The sequence below is a fragment of the Perognathus longimembris genome, chromosome 23 (assembly GCF_023159225.1).
Source record: "Perognathus longimembris pacificus isolate PPM17 chromosome 23, ASM2315922v1, whole genome shotgun sequence".
In the NCBI taxonomy this organism is placed as follows: domain Eukaryota; kingdom Metazoa; phylum Chordata; class Mammalia; order Rodentia; family Heteromyidae; genus Perognathus; species Perognathus longimembris.
In genome coordinates, this window is record NC_063183.1 from 23141433 (window position 1) to 23168586 (window position 27154).

At 40.2% G+C, this 27154-nt stretch overlaps 2 protein-coding genes and 1 long non-coding RNA gene across 13 annotated transcripts in view; 2 read left to right on the top strand and 1 right to left on the bottom strand.

Annotated features, from left to right (window-relative positions):
• The window catches only part of Sltm (SAFB like transcription modulator), a 43807-nt gene extending 40307 nt beyond the window's left edge, over window positions 1–3500 (top strand). For all 10 annotated transcript variants that reach the window (XM_048331691.1, XM_048331685.1, XM_048331689.1 and 7 more), the window contains one exon: window positions 2478–3500. In XM_048331691.1, coding sequence (XP_048187648.1) covers window positions 2478–2586 — 109 coding nt within the window. In that variant the 3' untranslated portion in view covers window positions 2587–3500. The remainder of the gene's footprint in view (window positions 1–2477) is intronic.
• A 2521-nt stretch (window positions 3501–6021) lies between these two features.
• LOC125340274 lies at window positions 6022–6582 on the top strand. The gene is made up of 2 exons (XR_007208738.1): window positions 6022–6173; window positions 6398–6582. It is a non-coding gene; the product is annotated as an uncharacterized LOC125340274 (long non-coding RNA).
• Window positions 6583–9280: 2698 nt separating this feature from the next.
• The window catches only part of Mindy2 (MINDY lysine 48 deubiquitinase 2), a 37646-nt gene continuing 19772 nt past the window's right edge, over window positions 9281–27154 (bottom strand). Inside the window, exons 4-9 of one of the 2 annotated variants that reach the window (XM_048331697.1) lie at window positions 25446–25604; window positions 21268–21370; window positions 19659–19801; window positions 15715–15888; window positions 12586–12768; window positions 9281–11137 (exon numbers count right to left, since the gene is read on the bottom strand). In XM_048331697.1, the coding sequence (XP_048187654.1) occupies window positions 11012–11137; window positions 12586–12768; window positions 15715–15888; window positions 19659–19801; window positions 21268–21370; window positions 25446–25604 (888 nt within the window). In that variant the 3' untranslated portion in view covers window positions 9281–11011. Of the gene's footprint in view, window positions 11141–12585; window positions 12769–15714; window positions 15889–19658; window positions 19802–21267; window positions 21371–25445; window positions 25605–27154 lie in introns of both variants that reach the window. The other variant, XM_048331695.1, reaches the window with a different exon arrangement.

The following is a 27154-nucleotide window of genomic DNA, read 5'->3' on the forward strand; positions in this document are numbered from 1 at the left end:
GTTGAGATTACAGGTGTGAGCCACCAGTGCCTGGTTCATTCTGGGCTTTTTTATCTCCTACTTTTTCCAGGGTCTTGGGGCAATGTTGTTCTGTTTTCTGTCATTCTAGAATCTCCTATGCTGCATTATGCAGAAAGAATTCAAAGTAATTCTTGAATGACTCTGTAAGTGAGAGGCTCTAGTATACAGCAGGATCTGTTCAGATACTTAGGAGTCCCGTCGCAAGAGTTTCTTTGCAGTGATCTGTGAGGTGGGGCAGGAGGATCATGAGTTGAGTCCAAGGTCACCCTGGGCTACATAGTCAGACCCTGTTTCAGAATATCCAAAGTGGGTCATGACTGTAATGCTCCCAAGGCCAACCAAGTCCCTAGCTGAGAAATAACTAAAGCCTATGAAGAACTAGGGTAAGGCTCAAGTTCAAGACCATGAGCTGAAGCACCAGTACCACCCATGGAAAAAGAAAAGGGAAGGAAAAAAGCAAGCTGAGGTTGAGAATTTGCCCTATTAACAAACGCCTGGGTGGCACTGCAGTTTTGGTCTGGGCTCCACCTGTTGGGAAGCACTGCTGTACTGCAGCCCATCCGTTCAGGTCCCTGGTGGATGTGTGTGGAAGACAGCCCTGCGGTGAGCTGCCCCGGCGCTTGCCACCCTGGTAACGCAGCCAGCAGCGTCGGCAAGGTAGCACCTCACAGGACCATGGGAGAGGGCGAGTGCAGGTAGAGAGATAGGTCCCAGACAGCAATGTTTGGTGGATGGAAGCATGAATAGGTGTTTGTATTTTTTTTTCTTTCTTGGTCCTGGGGCTTGAACCTAGGACGTTGCACTTGCTAGGTAAGCACTTCGCCACTGAGCTCCATCCCAGCACTAGGCATCGGCTTTGATACTTGATGCTTCATTTTCTTTTTTTTTTTTATAATTTATTTATTAATTAAATTTTTTTACAAGGTGTTGTGCAAAAGGGGTACAGTTACATAGTAGGGCAGTGTGTACATTTCTTGTGATATCTTACACCCTGTTTTTCTTTCCCTTCCCTAGGTCAGGTAGACATATATACAATACACAGTGTACCAAAAACATATACAGTAGCCACGTGGCCTACGCCCAAGAAAATTCGCCTAGGGCTTTAAATGTAATGTCGACAATAGACAATATGTCAACAATAGTCTTATATGAACGCACATACATAGCTTTTGAGCTATTGTGATCCACTGAGAGGTCAATTTTTGACCTTTATATGTTGAGTAGTTGTTTGGTTTTAGTTACATAATGTTGGGTCACTGACCCAAACCTGTGGGAAATACCATTTGACAAGAAGCTTTTGGTTTCACAGACGTGGTCTCTACTGTCTCCCCCTCTCCCCACCTTAACAGTCATATATCAGGGAGATCATGCTCCTTTGTTTTCTGTGTTCTAGGTTTGTCTCGCTCAACATTATTTGCTCAAGTTCTGACCATTTTCCTGTGAATACTAATATTTCACCATTTCTAAATGCTATGTAGTATTCCCTTGTGTATAGGTAGCATATTTTTTGGATCCATTCATCTGTGGAGGGGCATCTGGGTTGATTCCATATTTTGGCTATTGTGAATTGTGCAGCAATAAACATGGAAGTACAAATGTCTTTTTGATATCTTGGGACTTGCTGTTTAGGATAGATGCCTAGGAGTGGTATGGCTGGGTCATAGGGTAGGTCTATGTTGAGCTTTTTGAGAAACCTCCATATTGTTCTCCAAAGTGGTTGTACTAATTTGCACTCCCACCAACAATGGAGAAGGGTTCCTCTTTCCCTGCACCCCCTCCAGCATCTGTTGTTGCCTGAGTTCAGAGTATAGGCCATTCTAACTGGGGTGAGGTGGTATCTCAGGGTTGTTTTTATTTGCATTTCCTTTACTACCAGGGATATTGAACATTTCCTCATATGTTTCTTTGCCATTTTTATCTCTTCTCTTGTGAAGTCTCTCTTTAGCTCCTTTGCCCATTTCCTAATTGGTTTACTGGGCTTGGAGGGGCTTAGTTTTTTGAGTTCTCTGTAGATGACAGATATTAGGCCTTTGTCTGTTGCTGTGCTGGTAAAGTTCCTTTCCCATATGGTTGGCTGTCTTTCTGTTTTGGTGGTTATGTCCGTAGCTGTGCAGAAACTTTTTAATTTGTAGTAGTCCCATTTGTCGAGTCTCTTATCTTTTGTGCCCCTGGGACTCTATTCAGGAAGTTCCTTCCTGTGCCTATAAGTTCTAGCGTCTTTCCTACTCTGTCCTTCAGTAGTTTCAAGGATTCAGGTCTGATGTTGAGGTCCTTGATCCATTTTGAGTTGATCTTGGTGCATGGTGATAGGCCTGGTTCTACTTTGAGTTTTCTGCATATGGCTGCCCAGTTCTCCCAGCACCAGTAGTTGAAGAGGCTATGTTTATTCCATCGTATGTCTTTTGCTCCTTTGTCGAATACATTTTCTAACATTCTTTTTATCTCATCCTTTTCAGTAATGCATCTCCAATTAATAGAATTGTACAAATCAGTGGTAATTCCCTACCAAGAGGAAGTGGCTCTGGATTTAAGCCATTTAAGAGTGGGCCTCCACGGAGATTTTGAAAACGAGTGCTCTGCCGTGGTTTCAAGATAATTTATTGAAGCTTCACTTGACTACTTACGAAGAGGACCTCTCACCGCTCAAGAATTTCTGTCCACTTTCTTTTTTTTTTTTTTTCCTTTTATAAAAAGTTTAACATGATTGCTTTTCTCCACTTAGAAATGTTTGGATAGTTCTGTTGTAACTTTTCATAGTTTTGTGTACCATTCGACTTTTTTTTTTCCTGCAGCACCAACACACACATTTAGCAAGATGGAAGGCAAGTGAGTAGTTGGCAGCCTGTGCTAGTGGGTTATTGTGCAGCCTTAGGTCTGTGGTGTCAGGCTCTAGAGTTTCTCATCATCAAGCATTTCAGCCTTCATTTTAAAGGCTGGCGAAGCTGAAAAAGTCTTAGAGAAACAAGATTGTTTCTGCATTTCTGAGTATTATGTAACCTATTTTTGCAGAAGGTACTGTTACATTAAGTACATCTATGTATCCTGTTTCAAAGAAAATGTAACCTTTTTTTGAAATAAACCTTCCTATTCTGTATAGTTGCTAAGGTGTTGAGAAGCTTTTTAATTGTAAATTGAGAACCATTTTCAGATTAGGGTAGCAGCACATTTTGTCAGGCTTGCATGGTATGAAACCAAATAGATGGATGAAATCTTGGCCCCGAGCTGTGTATCACGAGGTTTTTTTTTTAGACTGAGATGTGCAGGTAAGTGCACTTTTCAGCTAATCTGCACTGTTTGATGGATGAATTCCATCTCTGGGAATTGTGTGGGTATTAAGGTTTCCATATTCCCAACTATGTTGAGAAGTGGAAAAACAAACAAACCCAGATTCTAGATTGGTGAATCAGTTGGGTTTTGTAAATACTTGTATGTGGAAAGACATTGTTGTCTTTTTGTGAAAATAAAGGTCCACACCTCAAGTGTATGTGTCTTTGTTTCCAGCAGGTCTTGGTTGTGGTTCCTAGAGAATAAATGTCGCTTTGCCTCCCGTGCTGGCAGCATAGTCAGTTCCGAGGTTACAGTGGCATTTTTTTTCTAAGGCTTCTTTTCTGGGAAAGCCTTTCATGGTAAATGCCATGAAACGAATACCACCTCTTTCATGGTGTCCCCATCTCCTATACAATCAGCGGTGAACAGTCCCCATGGTATTTCCTGGTGGTTAGTGAGTGTGGTGCTCACACGTAGTGAAAGGGATGTGGTGGTGTGGTGCTCAGGCCGCTCCTAACCTGAGGATATGAGGGCATCTTCTAGGAGTTCTTAGTGTGTGTCCCTGCCCTATGAGGTGCCACAGATTTCTCAGTGCTCTGGGTAGCCACTGAAGGCTGCTCTTCGGCCCATGGTGCACACTGACACTTTTTATATTGCTCTGTATTTTATAGTCTTCCTGCATTCCCAGCCTTGTAACCGGCAGATGGGGGAGAGGGGTGCTGGGTTTTTTTTATGTCCTGATGCCTAGCACTTTGTAGGAAGTGGTGCGGCCTCCCTATAGCTCAGCTGCTCCTGTTTGTGACTTGGGTCATGACACTTCTTGGTTTGTAACTGGCTAAACCTCATCCTGCACAACATGCTAAGCATTTGGGGAAGAACCTCTACCAGCAGCCAAGCTGTTCCCGTCCTGTCTACTTCTTAGATGGGAAGTCACCTGCTTTGTAATGTTCATTCTGCACTATGAATTGCAGTACTGTGGACTGAACCCAGGGCCTTGTGCATGCTAGCCTGATGCTTTGCTCTTAAAAAACAAACGCACGCATGTTTGGCCAGGCCAGTTGTATAGTGGCACATACCTATAATCCAGTTGGAGGCTGGGAAATCTGGGTGGGGAGGACTTGTCCAGTATGCCAGAAGGTACAGCATTCAATCCCAGCACCACCCCTCAAAATAAAAATCCTTCCTGCCCGGAAGGGTTGCAGATACTCTATGTAATTGTTTCTATCAAATGCTGGTCTAAGTATTCCCAGAGTTAATTCCTACATAAGTGAACAAGCTTCCACCCTTCCTAGCTTAGTCCAGAGTTGCATAAGGAGATCAAAACACATGGCAGAAAGACTGGTCTAAATATCAAAGTTTATTGAAATAAAATATAATCTATAATAAAAAATACTACAGGCGTTATTCACTGGTTACAGTTTTAAGGATATTAACACAACATTTTAACCCAACAAGGACACTATATTTGTGGTATAACAGACATGAAATTAAGTTCTGCTTAATACTGAATAATTTCATCAGAAGTATATTATACTTTCCCACTTATTCAATATGTCTTTTTAGGAATATCTTCCAAAAGTGAAACTTTTGAAACGTTTAAGACATAATTTTTAAAGTAGGTTTAGCATAATTAGTATTCCAAGCAAATTTATTTCATAGAAATCAGTTCAACCCTAAGCTAGGTAGATGCATTTGGGTATCTTTATTCAAACGTATTTCAATATTTTTTTCCTGTTAATCTTTAGGGTTGCTATTATTTTTTAACTGCATTAAAGCTGGTCATTAAGACATGAATTATTTCAGAAGCAGAAAGGGTACTTGATATAGCAAGAGAAAGGAAGAGCAAACGATAGAAACTGTATTTTCAATCAGCCACCTTGTCCTGGTACACAGATTTGTATGTCAGAAAAATTCTTAAACCAACCAATCTGACTAAAGTGGAAGAAGAAAACATTTCTTGCCATGTTTCAAGAGTACTTCTTCTCAGAAGCCATGACTCCATTTCATATGCTCTTCCCCAAAAGATGTACCAACACACTAATTCTGCTCAGTTCAAGGAAAGGGATTTGTGTGCAGTAGCATTAAGCAATGTTTTATGGGACAGCCAGAAGATTATTCCTCTGACACCAGTCCTACTTGTGTGAGCGGAGCCGTGACAAGAGTTGTCATTTCATTGAGGAAAAACTGCCTTTGAACAAAAGCTATGGGAGGCTTTTCAATCACATTTTTAAGTCTGTAAAGCTAAAATATACTAAAGTGCCCTGGGGTGGTGGTGGTGGTGGTAGAAATGTTATTTCATACATTTAAAAGAACAAGAAAAATTCTGGAAAAAAATTGAGATAATTTTCAAAGGCTAAATACCAATCAGTCTTAAAATTGTACTACTTGTAACTGCTTTGGGTAGGGGATTTCCATTAACAATGTCCTTTTACACAGGCCACTGATTTGTGGGTATTTTTGTTTTGTGACTCTACTTGAAGCTATAGAATAACTATTAGAACCAAAGGACCCAGGACCACCTTTCAATTTCTATTTGTGCATCCTTGCTTCCCAGAGCAAGATATTATTACAGTGCAGACGGATAGAAAGTGTTCCTAAGTTGTGCCAGTGACAGAAGATTTGAATATTTACAATTCATATCAGATAAAGTAGACTTAGTGTAGAATAATACTTGGTCTTTGTTCTTTTAAGTCTATCATGGTTTGAAACCTGTTTTGTATTTCTGCCACACATTATCTGGGATGTCACACCCTAAAAAATACCCCTCGGACAAGTATAAATGTCTTCCTTTCTCAGGAAGATAGAACAAAGTTGAAATTGAGGCAATAGTGAAAAGTGTTTACCCTGTTTGTCGAGTTTAATTTTCTTGAGATCAGAAGAGAGTAGTTGGGGGCTGGGGATATGGCCTAGTGGCAAGAGTGTTCAACTCATATACATGAAGCCCTGGGTTCAATTCCCCAGCACTACATATACAGAAAATGGCCAGAAGTGGCGCTGTGGCTCAAGTGGCAGAGTGCTAGCCTTGAGCAAAAAACGAAGCCAGGGACAGTGCTCAGGCCCTGAGTCCAAGGCCCAGGACTGGCCAAAAAAAAAAACAAACAAACAAGAGAGTAGTTTAGAAACTACAATCATTTCTGCAAAAAAATGTGTATATATCAACTGAGTAAAGTACTTTCTAACAGGAAAAACACCAGGATTAAGTCAGACATGCATGAATTAGATGGATCTTCAAAATAAGCATCCTGCCATCTGCCCTCTATTTTGTAATTGGTTTTGTTCCAAAGCCTTTAATTTTAAAATCTATTGTGTTTTTAAAGCACCACCTGAGAAACCCCCGATTCCTCAGTAAGAAAAGACAAAACATTATCAGGGAAGTGAAGAACTCACTTCTGATGGGTTCCTTTATAACGTTGAGTCCGTGTTTCAAAGGAACTTAAAGTACACAAATTAAGATTTTTGCACTAAAACAATACCAATGACAAAACCTCATAAATCACTTATACAGCCCCTCAATGATGGCAGTTGAGAGACCTAAGTCAATGACATCCAGGCAAAGCTAGGTTTTGTGCTTTAATAACCTGGACATCACTTTATTCCCTAGGGGAAAATGACAATCCAACCATTTACATTCAGATATGAAAATGACATGGAAAAGTAAGTCTTAAGTGCTTTTAAGACTCCCAGATACTGGTGATTTTGACATAGCCTAACAAATACAAAAGCATAACAAATACAAAAGCAAATTCAAAATATATTTTGGGAAGACACAATGCCATAGTCAAAGATAATTCTATAAATCTTCACAGCATTTGAGGGGAAAAAAAACCCAAAACTGATCTCGGTCATTGCCCCCCCCCCAAAAAAAAATTAAAAGCCTGCACTTTCTAGAATGAAGGATGCTTTATGTTTGTGGTCATTTTAAGTACCAGTGCCCTAATTATGCCTTTCAGTCAGGGATACAAAGTGAGTGAGCAAAGGGAGGGGGGAAGGAAGACAGAACATCCAGGCATAGAATGGCTGCCCCATGGCCAGACAGCACGAAAGACTGGCTCCACTTTGAGACAGAGTAAGTTGTATGCTTAAAACTGTAACAGGGAAAACAAATAGTCCACAGTGGTTTAAAATAACTGGTACAATGAATAAGAAAGTTAAGCAGAATGTAGGCGATTTGCTATTTGCTTTTTTTCCTGAAGAAAATTAAAATAAGTGATGAGTTGGTGGTTATGGAAGTTTTGCCTTCCTCCCCGCCCGCAGGCTTTTACATCTGCTTCATAAGTCAACATGAGGACAGACCCCAAATATTCTTTCCTCAAACACTTGTCTTCTGGTAAGATCGATTCCACAGTAGCTCAGTTTATGATTCACTGCAAACAGGATGCTCAATGGTTTGGTGTGAGTGTAAAATGGCTTCCATCAGCTAAATCTCTGATATTAATTTTCTTAGCCAGGCCACCAACAAGTATGAAGAAGCACTCACACCATAATACAGGATAAGTAGTTGAATGCAAGAGATAGGAGGTAATGAAACAAGATATGTTCCAAAACTTACGCTTATAAACTCTGCCTCAGTGAAACAAGTGATGATGAACATGAAAGCAGTGTCTTTCCCTAAGATACAGGTACAGGTGCAGGTGTATAGCAATGTAAAGCCAACACAGGCATTGTATAGCTAATATATAGCTGACTCAGCTCTGCCCACTGGGCCACTGTGTGTGAGTGCATGTATGTATCACAGAGTTTCTTCCTTTCTGATTTAACCCAGATCCTCATGCAAGCTAGGCAACGATGCCACTGACGTTCCCAGGCTGTATGTGCATGACTCGAATTGAATACAACTATCCACATGCTTGGAGAACTTAATGCAAGGCATAGAACCTTGCTTGAGAGAAACAACAAATGCTTTCAAGTACTGGAAAAACTACGAAATCACAGCAGTGTCAATGTAATGGAGTTAGACATGAAGACACATTTCCTATTTTTAACAAAGATTGGTTACTAATGCTTAGGGAATAAGCTTTGATAGCAAGACAACAAAGTACAGTAACCATATTGCTCACTTTTGCTAGCTCTATCGGCGACAAGCTTGTCATCTAGCCACACGTTAAAAGCAGAATGTTTCCATTCTAACTTCTGCTAGCAGTATATACGTAACAACTTCAAGTATTATAAAATAAAAATGTTCAAAATATCCCTATCAAATTCCTATGTACCCAAACCAGCAATGAAATGCCTAAGTTGTGACCTTGAGCAAAATATAAGAAAATAAAAGACACATCAGCTCTAAATCTTCTGTATTCTTCAAGGACAGGAAGGCAGTGTCTGAGATACTGTTTTAATACAAGTGAACATTTAATTCCCCCCCCCCATAATAATTAGAGAAATCTTTTATTACTACTCTTGAATTCCAGGAATGTAATGAAGTCTGACTTGGAAACAGAACATAGAAAAAGACTGAATTAACAAACATGGCATGTTTCTTTGAATTTTCTTCTAAATATTGACAGATCTATTTATCTGGTAGCAGCACTGCTGGTTTTGAGTTTTTGTTTTTGTGTTTTGTTTTGCTAGAAGGAATGAAGAATGGCAGGATTACCTTTGGAACAATTTAAGAGTAAATAGTGGAATGGCAACCTCTACAGAGAAGCATATAATTATGCCTCAAAGAATTCCTTTTTATTATTCAAGGTTCATTGTTTGGTTTTAAAAATTAAAATAGAATTCCCTGTCCCTAGTGTCTATTCCAGAAAAGATAAATGTTTTTTTTTTTTTGTTTTTTTTTTTTTTTTTGGCCAGTCCTGGGGCCTTGGACTCAGGGCCTGAGCACTGTCCCTGGCTTCCTTTTTGCTCAAGGCGCTAGCACTCTGCCACTTGAGCCACAGCGCCACTTCTGGCCATTTTCTGTATATGTGGTGCTGGGGAATTGAACCCAGGGCCTCATGTACACGAGGCAAGCTCTCCTGCCACTAGGCCATATCCCCAGCCCAAGATAAATGTTTTTGTCTCCAATCAGTGTCAAGAGTAAACTTGGGTTGATGTCAAAAGACAGTTTTGATTACCAAGGGACACATATTTTAGGTTATAATTAAGAGACTCACAAAATACTTTCTCTCCAAGTTTTATGCCCACACAGGTACTCTGGTGATTTATCATGTTGACTAGGAAATTTGAAGAAATACCAACTTATAGAACACTCACAGACATGTGACATAGAAAGATACAAAGCTTGGCCCTGCATTTTTTTCCCTTAGAATATCCTTTCCATAAATAAGACTTTACTTTTTATATATGAACTCATCCTACAAGTGGTTTTGAGTCATAGAGAAAGTTGATACAGCTGAAAAAGACCTAGACCACATTTTGTTTAGTCCTTGTTACCCCAAGACTACAAGAAATATTCTTTACCTGGTCACTCAGATTAGGATATACTTAAATAAACTGACTGAGGCTGTGAATGTAAATCACACAGCTACAGGCAGCAGCAAGTCTTTTTTTTTTAAATGACCAAAACAAACTTTAAATACAAAGCATATAAAAGGGACTATTAAGGATAGTTTTCCAAACTATATCTAGAAATACAGGAAAAATATGTCTCACCTCATAATAAAGTTAAATAAATATTCTTTCTTATGCCTATAAACACTAGTAAGATGTTTTAGGTTTATTTGGTTCTCATAAGTTAAAAAATATGATTGCTCTTACATAATTTCCTCCAAATTCATATCTACTTGATTTTCATTAATATTCTTATTAGAATCAGATCATCTCTCATTTTCTTTTAGAAATGTGCTTTTTGTTTGAATAAGTATATGTAATTTTATACCAACAAACGATTAAAATTTAAGGTTCAAGGTAATTCTAGAAAAAGGTAGACCACGAACTATCTGCTTTCCTACCTTGTCTTTGCAGGCCAGCTCACGCTGTCGCCCATCAGCCGCCCAACATGAATAGATAGAATAATGGACCAGCTTACCTAGTTAAAGATTTCAAAGTTCCTCAAGATTTTACAACACTACAAAACCACTAATATCTGATGTGGACAGGTTACAAGTGTTAGTATTACATGATTTTTTGCTATTGGAAAAGAAATACAAATCTTTAAAAAAAGAATTTCTATCTAAATCGAATCCAAGCTCCATGATCAGTTCTCAAGATGAGATCTAAAATGTACACTACCAAAGAAAGGTAAAGCTGTTCAAGGGCTGAACTAGTCAATATACAATCAAACGATTAATGATTCCTGTTACCCCTCCCCTTGTCCCCATATTAAACCCCTGGTTTCTCCTTAATTAGATTACAATTTAACATTATAAAAACTTCAGAAACTATTGTGCTAATGTTTAGATTTCAGGAAGGAATCAGACTAAATGAATTACCTCCATTCACTGTTAGAACAGAAGACAAATAGCTTACCAACTGATATGAGTTATGAATGTCACTATGACACAGAAGTTGCTGTGATTTGGCTACAAGTGCAGTATTTTTTCATGAATGACAACACACAGCAGTTTCCGACTTGTAACAAGAAACTTGAGCTCATAAAGAGTGTATTGTGTGACTTGAAAAAGTTTGATTGTAACAAAGTAACAACCTTTCCCCTGAAAAGCAGGAACAAAATCCCTTGGGAAATCAGGCACAGACGGTATGGGTCATTTTCTTCCCTTTCTCCTGCAGGTTCCTTTCTCAAGACATAAGAGTGCTTCCAACAGAATCCAACGCTACAATCTTACAAAATGACACAGCTATTTTTCTCCTTTTCTTTTTCTTTTTCTTTTTCCCGGGGTTCCTTTCGCTTGCGTTCACTACTTCCAGATTGTCTTGCACTGGACGGGGAGGCTTGTGCTGGCTGGCCCTGCTATGAAGGAGAAACAGGAAGAACATTAGGGCCACACTGCCAAGGTTTATCCAGTTCTCCATCGCTAAGTGGAAAAGAAGATTTGGCAAGTGGATTTGTTATAGAGAATCTGAGTATCTCCCTCCAGATATAATTAATTGTTCCAAATAAATGGCATTTCAAATAAAAAAAATCACATACCAGCTTAGAACTTAAGAAATGTTTATGTACAGTTTGAAAATGTTAAAGTGACTTTTGGCATAGTACTTTAAGATGCCATTAAATAAAATGAACAGATCATAAAAGGAGAAAAAGAGGCCCTGATGCCAGCCCTAGTCGCTTTCAGGCTTTTAATCTGAGCTACTCTGGAGGCTGAGATCTGGAGGACCTCAAAAGTCAGCCTGGGCCAAGGGTTAGTGAGACTCTACTTCAACTAATAAGCGAGGCATAGATAGGAGGACTGTAGTTTGAGGCCAGTTCCAGGCAAAAAGAACGTGAGGTAATAAGGGGAAAATAACTGAAGAGGCCTGGAGGAAGAGAGAATGACTTAAGTGAGAAAGGACTGGAGGGGACGACATAGTGGTAGAACATCCCCTGTACTACAAAAAAGGGGGGAAGAGCATAGTTTTTTTATTTAATAATATAATATAGAGAGCCACATAGCAGTCATATTTTCAGCACTTAAAACACTAAGAGAGCTGGGTGCTTGATTGCTCATGCCTGTAATTCTAGCTACTCAGGAGACTGAGATCTGAAGATCTCAGTTCAAAACCAGCCAGGGCAGGAATGTCCATGAGATTCTTATTTCCAATTAGCCACCAGAACACTGAAAGTGGCTCTGTGGCTCAAGTGGTAGAGTGCTAGCCTTGAGCAAAAAAAGGCTCAGGGACAGTGCCCAAGCTCCTGAGTTCAAACCCCAGGACCAGCGCACACACACGCACGCACACACACACACACACACACACACACACACACACACACACACACACACTGAGTGAAGAGAAAGTAGAGAGGGCTAGCCTTGAGCACTGGGACATGCAGGAGACTTTAGCTGTTCTTCCACAGGAAGGCTGCATGCAGTTAGCGTTATACGACCCAAGAGAAGAGGGGGAGGGAGAAGCAGGGAGCCACGGGCACACAGGCACACAATTCTAGGCTCCAAAGAAAAGAAGCAAGGGAGGCCCCTCGAGCTCACAGAAGAAGCACCTGTCCCAGTTCCTTTCTTCTGTTTGTACCACTGGGGGAGCTTTAAAAATGAACTTGGAAACCTAGACATTGGAATTTTGAAAAATAATTTGCATAACTGAGAAATGTATTAGAAAAGCCATAAACGCCGGGCAATGTCAAATGTCCTTGGGTGCCAACAAGCCACCGGGCGGATGAGTTAACAGCTGGTTAGCTTTTCTCTCTGGAGAAGCGTCTCACTGGCAAAGCGAGCCACACAGGAGCGTGGCGGGGACTCATACTTGGGCCTGCGTGGCCGCGGCCGCCGCCTGCTCCTGCTCCTGGTAGTACTGCGAAGCGCGGCGGTCCTCTTCCTCCTGGAGCTTCTTGGCCAGTTCCAGGTCGCTGACGCCTTCCGGGATCTCCTCCCACGTGATCTCTTGGCTCTGCTGCTCTTGTTGTAGAGACAACGCCATGAGATAGTCCTGAGGAAGTGAGGTTTTACCAGAACCAATGAATGCCAATACATCTGCTATCTAACGCATTGAGAATGGTTCTTAAAAAAAAAAAGTGGGAACTTACAAAAAAATTAGGATACTGAAGCAAATTCCTAAGTATGTCCTTTAAGGAAGGATGAACTTATTTCAGTCATCCTGTCATTGTGACAAATATTTCTGGAACTTATTTGAAATTGTTTTTAGAACCAGTAAACACACACTCAAAATTGTACCACACACACACAAAAGTAAGCATATGGCACATGCCTATAATACCTGCCCTGCAAGGGCAGAGGGAGGAGGATGGCAAATCCAAAGGCAGTCCAAGCAGGAGCGAACGTGGTACACAAGTGGTAAGAGCCAGCCTGGAGTGAATGAGCCCAGTGAGAGCAGAGCGCAAGGCGCTGAGCTCCAGCCCCAGTACTGATGTCAAAAAGAAGAAAAATGTTTCCCAAAGGTTCTCCTCCATCCTTTAAACTCAGGTGTTCCTGGGTCCACTTTCTTTTTTTTTTTTTTTCAAATTTTTATTATCAAACTGATGTACAGAGAGGTTACAGTTTCATATGTTAGGCATTGGATACATTTCTTGTACTGTTTGTTACCTCCTCCCTCATTCCCCCCTTCTCCCACTTTCCCTTTCCCCCCCTGAGGTGTTCAGTTCACTTACACCAAACAGTTTTGCAAGTATTGCTTTTGTAGTTGTTTCTCTTTTTTTACCCTGTGTCTCTCAATTTTGGGATTCCCTTTCAATTTCCTAGTTCCAATACCAGTATACACGGTTTCCAACATACTCAGATGAGATTACAGAGATAGTGTAGATACAATCACAGGAAGGTGATACAAGAACATCATCAATAGTAGAAGCTACAGATACACATGGGACGTTGGAAGTACTTACAACTGTGATATAACAATTGTTTCCATAACATGGAGTTCATTTCACTTAGCATCATCTTATGTGTTCATAAGGGTATAGCTATTGGGCCTTGTGATGCTCTGCTATGATTTGCCTAAACCTGTACTAATTATTCCCAATAAGGGAGACCATAGAGTCCATGTTTCTTTGGGTCTTGCTCACTTCACTTAGTATAATTTTTTCCAAGTCCTTCCATTTCCTTACAAATGGGACAATGTCATTCTTTCTGATAGAGGCATAAAATTCCATTGTGTATATGTACTACCTTTTCCTGATCCATTCGTCTCCTGAGGGGCATCTGGGTTGGTTCCAAATTCTCGCTATGACAAATTGTGCTGCAATGAACATTGTTGTGCTGGTGGCATTACTGTGATTTTGTTTGTGGTCTTTTGGATAGATACCCAAAAGTGGGGTTGCTGGGTCATAGGGGAGTTCTATATTTAGCCTTCTGAGGAATCTCCATACTGCTTGCCAGAGTGGCTGAACCAGTTTACATTCCCACCAACAATGAAGTAGGGTTCCCTTTTGGTCACACTGGATCCACTTTCTTTGCCATGTGAGGATACCAATTCATGCTCGCTGTTACTAGGGCCTGAATGCAGGCTTGGTGCTCACTTGATTTACTCACTCAGTTGGTGCTGTACCATTTGAGCCATGCCTTCAGCCTAGCATTTTGCTGGATAATTGGAGATGGAGTCTTACAGACTTTTCTGCAGGGGCTGTCTTTGAATAGTAATTCAGATCTCAACCACCTGAGTCACTAGGATTACAGATGTGAGTCACTGGTACCCAGGTTGCTCCAATATTTTTTACATACAGTGTTAAAAAGACTCCAATATTTTTAAAATAATGGCCCATATAGCCTCTGGAAGCAAATGAGTTACACTAACAGCTGTTCAAAAAAAAAAATCCCAGAGGGTGAGTGTTGAGGTAAATGAAGTATTAGCACTGAACATGGAGCATTTGGTCTGCTGCTTTCTCTGCCAGTTACAGCTTTGAAGACATAAATGACTTGTGGCCTTAAGGCTTAATGTACAATTGCTCATTGAATACTGGTCAAATGAATAGTCTCTATGCCCTTAAACCGTTCTGAGTAAACTGTGCATCCACTATTCAACATCACATGCCTCAATCACAGAATAATTAGTATCATTGTCATACTTTCCAGTATTAGTATGGTATAGCTCAAGTCTTCACATCTAAAACAGCCAAAAGGCCTGACACCATTTATACTGAAGTGTACTCCCTAGTACAACTCTTGCTGTGTCTTTTTTTTTTTTTTTTTTGGTGCCAATCCTGGGGCTTGAACTCAGGGCCTGGGTGCTGTCCCTGAGCACAAGGCTACTGCTCTATCACTTGAGCTTACAGCTCCACTTCTGGCTTTTTAGTGGTTAATTGGAGATAACACTTTCCTGCCTGGGCTGGCTTTGAACTGTGGTCCTCAGATCTCAGCCTTCTAGACTCTCTCCTTTCTGCTTTGTCTGGCTAGTCAAAATACATCTCAAATATATGCCCATCGCATTCTATGTGCCTCCCAGCTAAGCCACTGTCACATCTTCTCAGATTGCTGGTCTCTGCTTCTATCTGTGTCTGTGCTGGATATCCTCCACACAGCATACTTGTAAAAACAGAAAGCAGATCATGCCCCTTCCATGTTTAACACCTGCCACAGCTGTCCTACTACAGTTAGAATAAAATCCAAACCCCTGAGCATGACTACCTTATTCTGAACCAAAGTATATAATTAAGGGGTGCGTGTGTGTATGTGTATAAAATGATCACTCACCCATTCAAGAAGTGTGTCAGGAAAGTCTCACAAGTAAATTACTAAAAGCTTCTTTCATCCAAATTTTAGACATATATAAATTTATCTTTTTAAGACAAGGTTTTGCCATATTGTTCATTGCTCAGGCTGATCTGAAACTTGTGTATTTAAGCAATCGTCCTGCATCAGTTTCCACAGTAGTTGAAACTACCCGTGCCAGGCTCAAGACAATATAAGAACAAAACAATTTTACCTGATCTATCTGATCTTGCTGTCCTTTGTACACAGTTTCAGGATCCGAAGGTGGCCGAAGACGAAATTCTGAGTCACAGAAGTTGCCATCACCATCGACATTGTGTAGGCTTTCCCAAACCACTTTTTCTTCAGTAAGAAACCCCTGGTCTGTTACCAACAAGTACAGCTGACCCTACATAAGAAAGAGCAAAAGAAAAAGGAGAGTTAAAGTCACCAAATCTAGATAACATTATATTTAGGGGAAAAAAAACGTAATCTGTATGTTTAGAGTATATTATTCTTACCAGCTACATCTGTGTAACATAATAAAAGACCAAGTATGGCTTTGAAGGTAGTTTATAATGAGCACAGTACAATATAAAAAGAAATAAGAGCTCATGGCATACTGATATATGACGAATATATTAATACATGGCTTAGAAACAGCTTTGTGGTGAGGGTACTAATTTCATTTCACAAAATAGAAAAACACTAAACAAATTTCTGAGAGATCAGGTAGCAGTTACTAAAAATGATTCTACAGAGCTGGGAATGTGGCTGGGAATATATATATATATATATATTTTTTTTTTTTTTGACCAGTCCTGGGCCTTGGACTCAGGGCCTGAGCACTGTCCCTGGCTTCTTTTTGCTCAAGGCTAGCACTCTGCCACTTGAGCCACAGCGCCGCTTCTGGCCGTTTTCTGTATATGTGGTGCTGGGGAATTGAACCCAGGGCCTCATATATACGAGTCAAGCACTCTTGCCACTAGGCCATATATCCCCAGCCCCTGTGGCTGGGAATATTAAAGCCCCAGGACTGGCAAAAAATAAATCGAAAAGATTCCACATTGCCTGGTTTTGTTCTTTTTTACAAGTTAAACCTTTCAAACTAATATAATCCATCCCACTGTTTCCTTTCTCTGTTTTTCTACCATTGTTCTTGCTTTGCACATAGAAACTATTTGGTACTGATTGCATCTGAATCCATAGACCTAATATAAGTTACCTTCAGTCGGAATTTAGCACTGACCTTTAAATTTATTTTTTTTTTTGCCAGTCCCGGTGCTTGAATTCAGAGCCTGAGCACTGTCCCTGAGCTTCTTTTGTTCAAGGCTAGCACTCTGCCACTTGAACCACAGTGCCACTTCCAGCTTTTCAGCTTATGTGGTACTGAGGAATCAAACCTAGGGCTTCATGCATGCTAGGCAAGTAATCTACTACTAAGTCACATTCATAGCTCCTGACTTTTAAATTTTATATGTGATAGTTATGATTTCAATAATATTTAAAATTTACGTCCTTTGGTATACTATATATAGTCTGTCAGTTATTTTGGTCTGCAAACTTACTGAAGATATGACTTTTTTTGATGCCTGCTCAGAGACTTTTTCTTTGGGGGTGGGGGTCATGGTCCCTGAGCTCTTATAAGGATAGCACTCTACCACTTTGAGTCACAGATCCACTTCCAGTTTTGGAGTGGTTAATTGGAGGTAAGAGTCTCATGGGAACTTTTTTTTTTGCCTGTATGGCTCTGAGCTATACTCCTCAGATCTCAGCCTCTTAAGTAGCTAGGATTACAGGCATGAGCCACCAGTACCCAGCTTCTGTTCAGAGTTCTTATTAGCTAATACAATGCTTACTATTGTATTATTACTCATTTCCTTACATTTTACTAAACTTCATAATTTAAATAGATCTATATTTGATTGGCTGATCAATAGCCAAAACGCTAATACTTTTTCTCCAAATGGGACTTAAGGGTAGATCAATCTTGGAAGGGCTTCTATCAAAAGCTGTTATTATTTACAATGTATCAATACAATATTTTGAAGTTTTAGCTAAAAATCTCCTTAGTCTCAAATAGTTTACAGTCATTTGATCCTGATTTTTTTTGTTGTTGTTGTTGGTGGTTTTTGGGTTTTTATGCTGGTCCTGTGGCTTGAACTCAGGGCCTGGGAACTATCCCTGAGCCTCCTTGTGCTCAAGGCTAACACTCTAACCACCTGAGCCACAGCACCACTTCTGGCTTTTTCTGAGTAGTTGCTTGGCCTGGCTTCAAACTGTGATGCTCTGATCTCAGCCCCCTGAGTAGCTAGAATCACAGGTCTGAGCCACTGGCACTCGGCTTGATCCTGATTTTACAAGACCTTTGGCCTTATGTACAGAGGAACTGTTGGCCTACAAACCAAGCACATGCCTAGAGGAAATGATGAAGCAATGCAAACAGATTCTTGCTACAGGTAAGGGAGTAGCAGGAGAGCTAGGGCCCTAGGGTTTGCTTCCATTCTACCCTCTGTAATTCATACTGAAGCAATGAAGTAAACAGGAAAATGTGATTTATGACTTCAATGGTCTACGTTCATTTAGAAAACAAAGACGCATTTTCACAGGACGCAAATCAGTAACTATGTACTAATCAATAAGGGCTAAACAAGGATAAAGTGGCCTCTAACAGCTTCAGAATAGTAAGGACAGGTGCTCAGCCTCATATACATAATAAAATCACCTCTGGAGCATTGAAAAATACTGATGCAAACCTGGCAGCATAGCTCGGTGGTAGAGCTCTTGCGTACCATATGCAAGGCTCTGGGTTCCAGCTCAGGACGTGCACCTCACTGAGATTCTGATTTAAATGAGTAAATCGTAAGTTTTGAGCACTGGTGCTTTTGAAAAGCTACCAGGTAGTTCTAGCATACAATCTGAGTTAAGAAGCACTGATTTAATACAAATAGATTTAATAATAGGACAGAGTATTTGAGATGCTTTCTTAAACACGGATAATATTTGGTTATGGAAAAGGGAGTTTCTCAAAGAACACAGATGTGCTTTCTATCTAGAGACTGAGGGGGGAAGGAGAATGAGGCTCATACAAGTGGAGGTACAGGAAAGCACACACTGTGCGTGGGGTGAGGGTTGTCGATGGCTGGACATGGCTCTGGCTGCAGCAGAGCTGGCCAGGGAAGTGCAGAGCTCATCTTGCATTTTTATCCTCTGGGCCCAGGCTGAACATATGTGCTATAAGACTGACACAGTATGAGCAGTATTCTACTACAGACATCTAGAGAAAAAAATTGATAAACTCCTGAACTAAGGACTACCTATAAAGCAAAAGGGAAAAATGTAAGAGACAACAGAATGGTTGAATAATAAAGGGCTGTTCCCTCCCACAACATAACTTTAATAGTAGCAAACACTGCCATGAATAATTTTTTTTCTTGATATAGGGTCTTGCAATGTAGCTCATGCTTGCCTTGAACTTGCAATCCTGCCTCAAATGCTCATGAGAAGCTGGGATTACTGACACATAATACCATACTAAGCTTAAGGCAAATATAATTAAAAGTCACCCTAGTTCTATCTCTAGGTTTTTAAATTTTTCTTTTCTTCAAAAATAATATTATTAGCCAGGTGCCAGTGGCTCATGCCTATAATCCTAGCTATTCAGGAGGCTGAGATCTGAGGATCCCTGCTCAAAGCCAGTCCAGGTAGGAAACTCCATGAGATTCTAATTTTCAATAAACTACTCAGAAAAAGCCAAAAGTGTCACTGTAGTTCAAGTGGTAGAGCACTAGCCTTGAGCAAAAGAAACTTTGCAACAGTGCCCAGGCCCTGAGTTGAAGCCCCAGGACTGGCATAAACAAACCAACAAATAATAAGTATTGGCTCTGGCCATATTACCCTGACTGCACCAGATTTCATAAAAATAAATAAGTATATAAGTAGCTTCATAACAAAGTAATCTGTGAAAAAGGCGTAAGAATTAAAAAAAAATACCTGATTTGAAGTTAACATTTCAATTGCTAATTCATTCCACCTAAATATTTAATAACTGCCTTCACAATTTGATAATTATAGATTATTATGATAAAATCTTTTATTTTGAAGCAGATAAAAAGACCCTGTCTAAATCAAGCTCCTTTGGCTGAAAATAACCATTAAATAGCTATGTGTATCCCATACCTTGTATTTGGTCATGGTACTAAAATGATTATTCCGGAAGAACACACACAGTTCTCCCTCCTGTACTGTTGACGTGAGCTCACACAGTCCATGGTACGTCAGCTGAGTAGCTGTATTATTTAGAAACTGCTCAGCAACAAAACCTAGGGAACCAACGCACAGATATCAGACAGAAGAAGCATTTCAAAATCAGTTATTTTTTCTATATATTATTTCCAAAGTTTGTAGAAAGGTCAATCAGTATAAGACTTTTTCAGTGATGAGGGTCCCTAGGTTGGAGATTCATCTTCTAATTTTCCATATAGAAGTTATATCTATACTCATTCCATCTGAAAGACATAGCTCTATGGAATTGTTATCGATAACAATTATTCTTCACCTACCAGAAGGATTTCAAACACTACATAATAAGACACAGATACAATAAAACAAAATAAACTATTAAAACAAATTAAAAAGTATGAGTTAGCAACTTCAAGACGTAGGAGACAAAGATTTATGTCTAACAGCTACTTTCCCAATGGCTAGGTGTTTAGAAATTAAAAGTAGCCTTAACATTGAATTGCTTAAGATTTTAACAAAGACACTAGATAATTCTCAAGTTGCAAACTGTTCAGTTCTTGCCTTAAAACTAAAAGTAGGCAGAAGACAGAACAGCAATGCCATTTTCATCCTGGCCTCCAACATGGGCTGCTCCTTCTGTACATATATAAAGTTCAGAAGCACAGAAAATTATCTCTTATTTCAGAAGCCATAGCACTTCAAGCTGCAAAGAACTTCTAAAATGTTACCAACATGGCACACTCTGCCAAGAACTTAGCTAAGGAAGGAGAGGAAGTGTAAAAGCTATAAGGAGGCTAGACCAAAGGAAATTCATAGCAAATACATGCAACTGCTTGAGTTTATACTTTAGGAAACAGGACATTTCCCCATTTTATTGTTACTTATTTTAAGCACAAAGTTACCAAGTGGTAAAAAATAATATATATTATTATTAGTTGATGGCAAGAGAAAGGTTTTTTGTTTTTTGGTTTTTGTTTTTATTTGTTGTGGGGCTTGGATTCAAGGCCTGGGCACTGTCCCTGAGCTCTTCAGCTCAAGGCGAGCACTCTACCACTTTGAGCCACAGTGCCACTTCCATTTTTCTGGTCTCAAGGACTTTCCTGTTCAGGCTGGCTTTGAACTGTGATCCTCAGATCTCAGCCTCCTGAAAAGCTAGGATTACAGGCATGACCCACTGTTATCCAGTAGTAATATTATTTTTGTAGTATATCATTATATATATGAAACATTATTTTAGGGGCAAGAAATATGGCTTAGTGGTAGAATGCTTGCCTAGCATGCATGAGGCCTTCAGTTCAATTCCTTGGTACCACATAAGCACAAAAAATAAATTTAAAAACCCATTATTTTAAATGTATTATCAGGTTTGTTTTACCTTTAGTTAATACCTTTAGTATTGACAATAACTATCTGTACTCTGGAACTGAGAGTTTATCTGAGTAGTGCTAATAAACTGCTTTTTGAAATAATGCATTACATGTATCCAAATAGATATAAACTGTTAGGTCATGTGTTAAACAAGCCAACATCAGAAGCACTCACTTACCTTCACTAACCAGCTCACTATTGTCTGACTGCTTACAAGAGATGATCTTCTCTACTAGCTGGTTGTAGCTGCAGTTACCAACAGCTTTTACAATGTCATCAATCTAGGAAATAAATGGTATTTTACTAGTACATTATTCTAATGTAACTCTAAATATAAAACTATTACTTAGGGAAGAGAAAATCAGCACTAAAATCAACACCCAACAGTTCCCAATTTTGCTTACAGCTTGGTATATAACAATGATGAAAAATAATACACAGTTGTATTTTATTATGCAAAAAAATCATGAAATGAAATTACTACATGTAACTTATAATTCTTTTTTTTTTTTTTTTTTTTTTGGCCAGTCCTGGGCCTTGGACTCAGGGCCTGAGCACTGTCCCTGGCTTCTTCCCGCTCAAGGCTAGCACTCTGCCACTTGAGCCACAGCGCCGCTTCTGGCCGTTTTCTGTATATGTGGTGCTGGGGAATCGAACCTAGGGCCTCGTGTATCCGAGGCAGGCACTCTTGCCACTAGGCTATATCCCCAGCCCAATTCTTTTTTTTTTTGGCCAGTCCTGGGCCTTGGACTCAGGGCCTGAGCACTGTCCCTGGCTTCTTTTTGCTCAAGGCTAGTACTCTGCCACTTGAGCCACAGCGCCACTTCTGGCCGTTTTCTGTATATGTGGTGCTGGGGAATCGAACCCAGGGCCTCATGTATACGAGGCAAGCTCTCTTGCCACTAGGCCATATCCCCAGCCCCTTATAAGTCTTATAACTTATAATTATTTATTTGTTCTTTCTCTCTTTCTCTCTCTATTTTGTTGATCGTGGGGCTTGAACTCAGGGCCTGGGCACTGTCCCTGGGCTTTTATCACTCACCACTTTGAACAACAGCGCCACTTCCAGTTTTCTGGGTGTTAATTGGACATGAGTCTCATGGACTTTCCTGACCAGGCTGGCTTCAAACCACGATCCTCAGATCTGAGCCTCCTGAGTAGCCAGGATTACAGGCGTGAGACACCAGCACCAGCTCTTTTCTTTTTCTTTCTTTTTTTTTTGGAGACAATGTCTTGCCCAGGCTGGCACACATTCACCATGTAGTAGCACAGGGTGACCTTGAAGCTGTGATCCTCTCAAGTGCTGGGTCTCACTAACTTTTTGCCCAGGCTGGCTACAAACCACAGTCCTCTCAATCTCTAGCCGCTCAGGTAGCTGGAATCACAGGCGTGTAGCACTAGGCTAGTGGACTTTATTTTTCAAGGTTGAAACGATGTGGTTAAGTAATTTTTAAATTATATACATATCATAGATCTCTCTCTCTTTGGGTATAACATTTCACTATATAATGGAGACTGGCCTAGAGCTTACTAAGTAGATCCCAGGCTGCACTTAAATTCACAGTACTCCTCCTTGGGCCTCCCAAGTATTGTGATTGCCCAGCTCACTTGTCAATCTTTTCCTGCAGAGCCAAGTAAGATCTTCCCTTTGGGTTCTGATCTATGTAAGATACAAAGAAAGGATGTCGGGCTGGGGATATGGCCTAGTGGCAAGAGTGCCTGCCTCATATACATGAGGCCCTGGGTTCGATTCCCCAGCACCACATATACAGAAAATGGCCAGAAGTGGCGCTGTGGCTCAAGCGGCAGAGTGCTAGCCTTGAGCAAAAAGAAGCCAGGGACAGTGCTCAGGCCCTGAGTCCAAGCCCCAGGACTGGCCAAAAAAAAAAAAAAACAAAGAAAGGATGTCTATGACTTCTATCCTTTACTCATTTAACATGAGAACTCAGTTCCTGCAGAAACAGTTTGAGGATACAATCGCTTTGGATGCTCATTGTTTTTCCCAGCATGCTTACTCTTTACAGAACTACACTTGGTTAAGTTTCCCCAAAGAATCTGAATTCTCAGTTCTATGAAATACACAAAAAAAATGTAACTAGAATAAATGCTATTTATTTATATATTTAATTTATAGATATATTACTTAAATATTTATATAAATGTATCAAAATCAACTATATTGCTACAGACTAACAATAAAAATGGATTTCCAGTTTTCACAGGCAGAATCTTTATATTCAGGTTTCATTAACCTAGTGTACATACATACACATGTATATATCTGCGAATCTAGAGTCCATGGATGTGCAAACACTCTGCTTTTTTGGTCAGGCTGGTTTGCTACCACTTGGGCCAGTCCTCCATTTCTGGCTTTCTAATGGATAATAGTCTGTGGATCTCTCTGCCTAGGGAAGGGTACCTCTCTATCTTGATCCTAAAGCTCAGCTTCCTAAGTAGCTTCAAAAATAGGCATGAGCCACACTGGTGCTTAGTTCATGTCTATAAATCTAAGCACCAGGGCTTAGCTTTGATACATGAACCTTGGTCATGTAAGAATGTTAAGATAAGGGAAAACTGGGTATATAGAAAAAGCTTTGTAACTTTTTTGGTAAATCTAAAATTATACCAATACAGAGCTTGGACTCAGAATCCCAAGCTTTGTTCTCCGTTAGTATCTCCCCCACCCTACACACCTGCTCAAGGCTGGTGCTCGACTCTACTTGAGACATACCTCTAGTTCTGCTTTTTGCTGGCTAGAGATGAGAATCTTTTGGCTTGGCATGTCCAGGCTGGCTTTGGGGTTTAAGCAGAAGCCAAGGGTGGGAGGAAAGTACATTTTCTGGTTGTTGCTAACTCTAGGATGCTTCATATCGCTGGGCTCTTTCCCCTTCACTTTGCCTGCACCATTGTAAATAGTCTTTTCCTAAAGCTTTCCTCAGTTATCTATTTCACTACCAGGGCCCTGGTGTACTTGCCAAGAGGCAACCCCTAGAAAGCTAGATTAGTAAACACCAACGTCAGTGTACATTTACAAATGCACAATTAGAGTGATAGGAATGTGAGGATGTCTTTTGAAATAAATGTTGGAGTATTTCAAAATCCCTTCTCAAAGCTGTACAGTACAGTATGCAACTTTGACCAGAGACAAGACTGGCTGTTACCCCGATTCCTAAGAGTTAAATTCTGAGTCCTTGGAATTTCCCCGGTAATGCTGTTACTCAAGTGACTGTTATTCAAGGTGGATGTTTGGACCACATCTATGGATTAATAGTAAAGAGGTAACTTATGAGGTCCCTGTGAAGAATGTGGTACAGCTCATCTTCCTGGGAAGAAAGGGCTAGAGACCGAGCTTAACCACATGGGCAACCAATTATGCCTTTGCAATGAAATCTCAACAAAAATCTGCACACTGAGGGCCAGTGAGTTCCAGGGCTGGCAACCTCCCATGCTCTCACAGTAAATTCTGACTGGTAACAGGCCCTGTGAACATCAGAACTCACATTTGAAACTCACCTATTCTCTGCTCTACCTCTTTCCCTGGCTCTTTTTGGGGGGAAGCGGGCATGAGGCTTGAACTCAGGGTCTGGGCACAGTCCTTGAGCTCTTTTGCTCAATGCTTTGAGCTCTGCATCCAGTTTTCTGATAGTTAAATGGAGATAAGAGTCTCACAGAAAGCCTCATAACCACCAACAACAACAAACAAAAAGAATCTCACAAACTTTCCTGCTTGGGCTGGCTTTGCACCATGATTCTTAGACCTCAGACTCTTAAGATACTAGGATTACAGGTGTGAGCCACCAGTGCCCAACTTTCCTTGGCTCATTTTAACCCACATCTTACCCCTAAACTATAATGGTAGCATAATAGGCCTCACTGGGAAGTCTTTTTATCAAGTTACTTAATCTGAGGATACTTTGGGGAAACCACAAAATTCTCAGTTGATGGTGATAGCTGAGTCTTGTATGAACTCTTCATCTAGTTTTCCAGTTAGGATCAGAAGTGTTGTGCAAACTGGGTAGTCTGAAAAACTGTCCCCTTAACCTCAGGGTTTGTCTAATTCCAGGTCACAGCACAAAAATATAAATATCAGAAAATAGAAATTTAGGACCACGAGTTTGGCCGAGTGGTAAAGTGCTTGTCAAGCATGCATGAAGCCCTGGGTTCGATTCCTCAGCACCATAGAAAAAGCTGGAAGTGGTGCTCTGACTCAAGTAGTAGAGTGCTAGCCTTGAGCAAAAGCAGTTCAGGGACAGTGCCCTAGCCCCATGTTCAAGCCCCAGGACTGGCAAAAGAAAATAAAAATTTATATTAATAAACTTTTTCTGCATTTGTTTGTACAATTTAAATTCTACTTACCTGAGGATCCACTAACCAGCCATGGTACAGAGGGATATCAAGAAGATCAAATACTATACACTCTGGGGTGTATTCAAATACTCCAACACCAGTGAATCTGACATTTACATCCAGGCCCGTCTGAAGTTTATGTAAAATTGCCATAGCATCACTCATATTCTGAAAATGGAAATGGGAAAGTACAGTTCAGAAAAATAAGGAGAACAACAAAACCTGGATGTGATGTTGTGTGCAAAATGTGGCTACTAGGGAGGTCAAAGCAGGAGGATAATTTGCTGAGATCTGAGGGTTGTGGTTCAAAACAAGCTTGGGCAGGAAAGTCCATGAGACTCTTTATCTCCAATTAACCAGCAAAAAGCCAGAAGTGGCGCTCTGGCTCAAAGTGGTAGAGTGCTAGCCTTGAGCTGAAGAGCTCAGGGACAGCGCCCAGGCCCAGAATTCAAGCCCCATGACTAAAAAAAGAAATGAGAACATGGCTCAAATGGTAGAATGCTTGCCTAGCAAGTGGACACCTGAGTTCAATCCCTAGTTGTTGTTTTTTTCTCTCTCTCTGTGTGTGTGTGTGTGTGTGTGTGTGTGTGTACAGACGGGGTGGGGGTCTAAAGTTGAATAGGGAAGCCTCATCTACTTGTGGGAATATATCCAAAGGAACTGAAAGAAGGCTCTCGAAAAGGTATTTGCAGATCTAGGTTTATTACAACATTATTCACAATAGTCAAAAAGCAGTAGTCCAAATGTCCATTGATAGATAAATGTGTAAACAAGATGTACAAATTCAAGGAGCTAAGAGAAAAGGATCTTGAACTCAAGACTAAACTAAGCTACATAGCCACCCCCCAAGATAGATTAAATTATATTATAAAAACAATATTAAACAACAAATAACTTAGAAAAAAATTCTAAGGTATTATGCAGATTACACTACAGAAATTATTCAAATATTTTAAATTCAAGTGATCTATCTATAAGTAGGGCAACCTTATAATACAGTCATTAACCTTTGTCTGTTTCACCTTTTCCTAATATATAACCCCAAACAAAGTATTTTCTCAACTTTTCCAAAAATTGAACCTTAAAAACGGTAAGTTCAGGCTGAGAATGTGGCTTAGTGGTAGAGTGCTTGCCTAGCATGCATGAAACCCTGGGTTCCATTCCTCAGTACCACATAAACAGAAAAAGCTGGAAATGGCACTGTGGCTTAAATGACAGAGCACTAACCTTGAACAAAAACTCAGGGACAGTGCCCAAGCCCTGAGTTCAAGTCCCATGACTGGCAAGAAAAAAAAAAAGCTCACGTTCTTCCCCTTAAGTGCTGTAAAGCTTTTCCAAGAACCACAGCAAGGACAAGTCTGAATAAGGGTAACAAGGGAGCAATCTAATAGTCTAGGTCTACTGCTATCAGTCTTCTCTTCCAGCTACCAACTTCCTGCACAAGCATACAATCTTCAATGGCTCCTGAACTCCTGCTGATATTTCCACGTTAGACATTATGAATTATTTATTGTTAAAATAGCAAAATATCATTTAACAGTCTCCAACAGGATTATTAAAACATAAAACACACAAAATGATAAACAGTTCAAAAAGGGCAAATGTTTTGCCACCTCATTTCTAATTCTAAATTAATATTATGAAATATGAATAAAAGGCATGATGGCTTATATCCCAAGAAAAGATTACCAAGTAGTGGTTAAACTGTTTCTTACTAT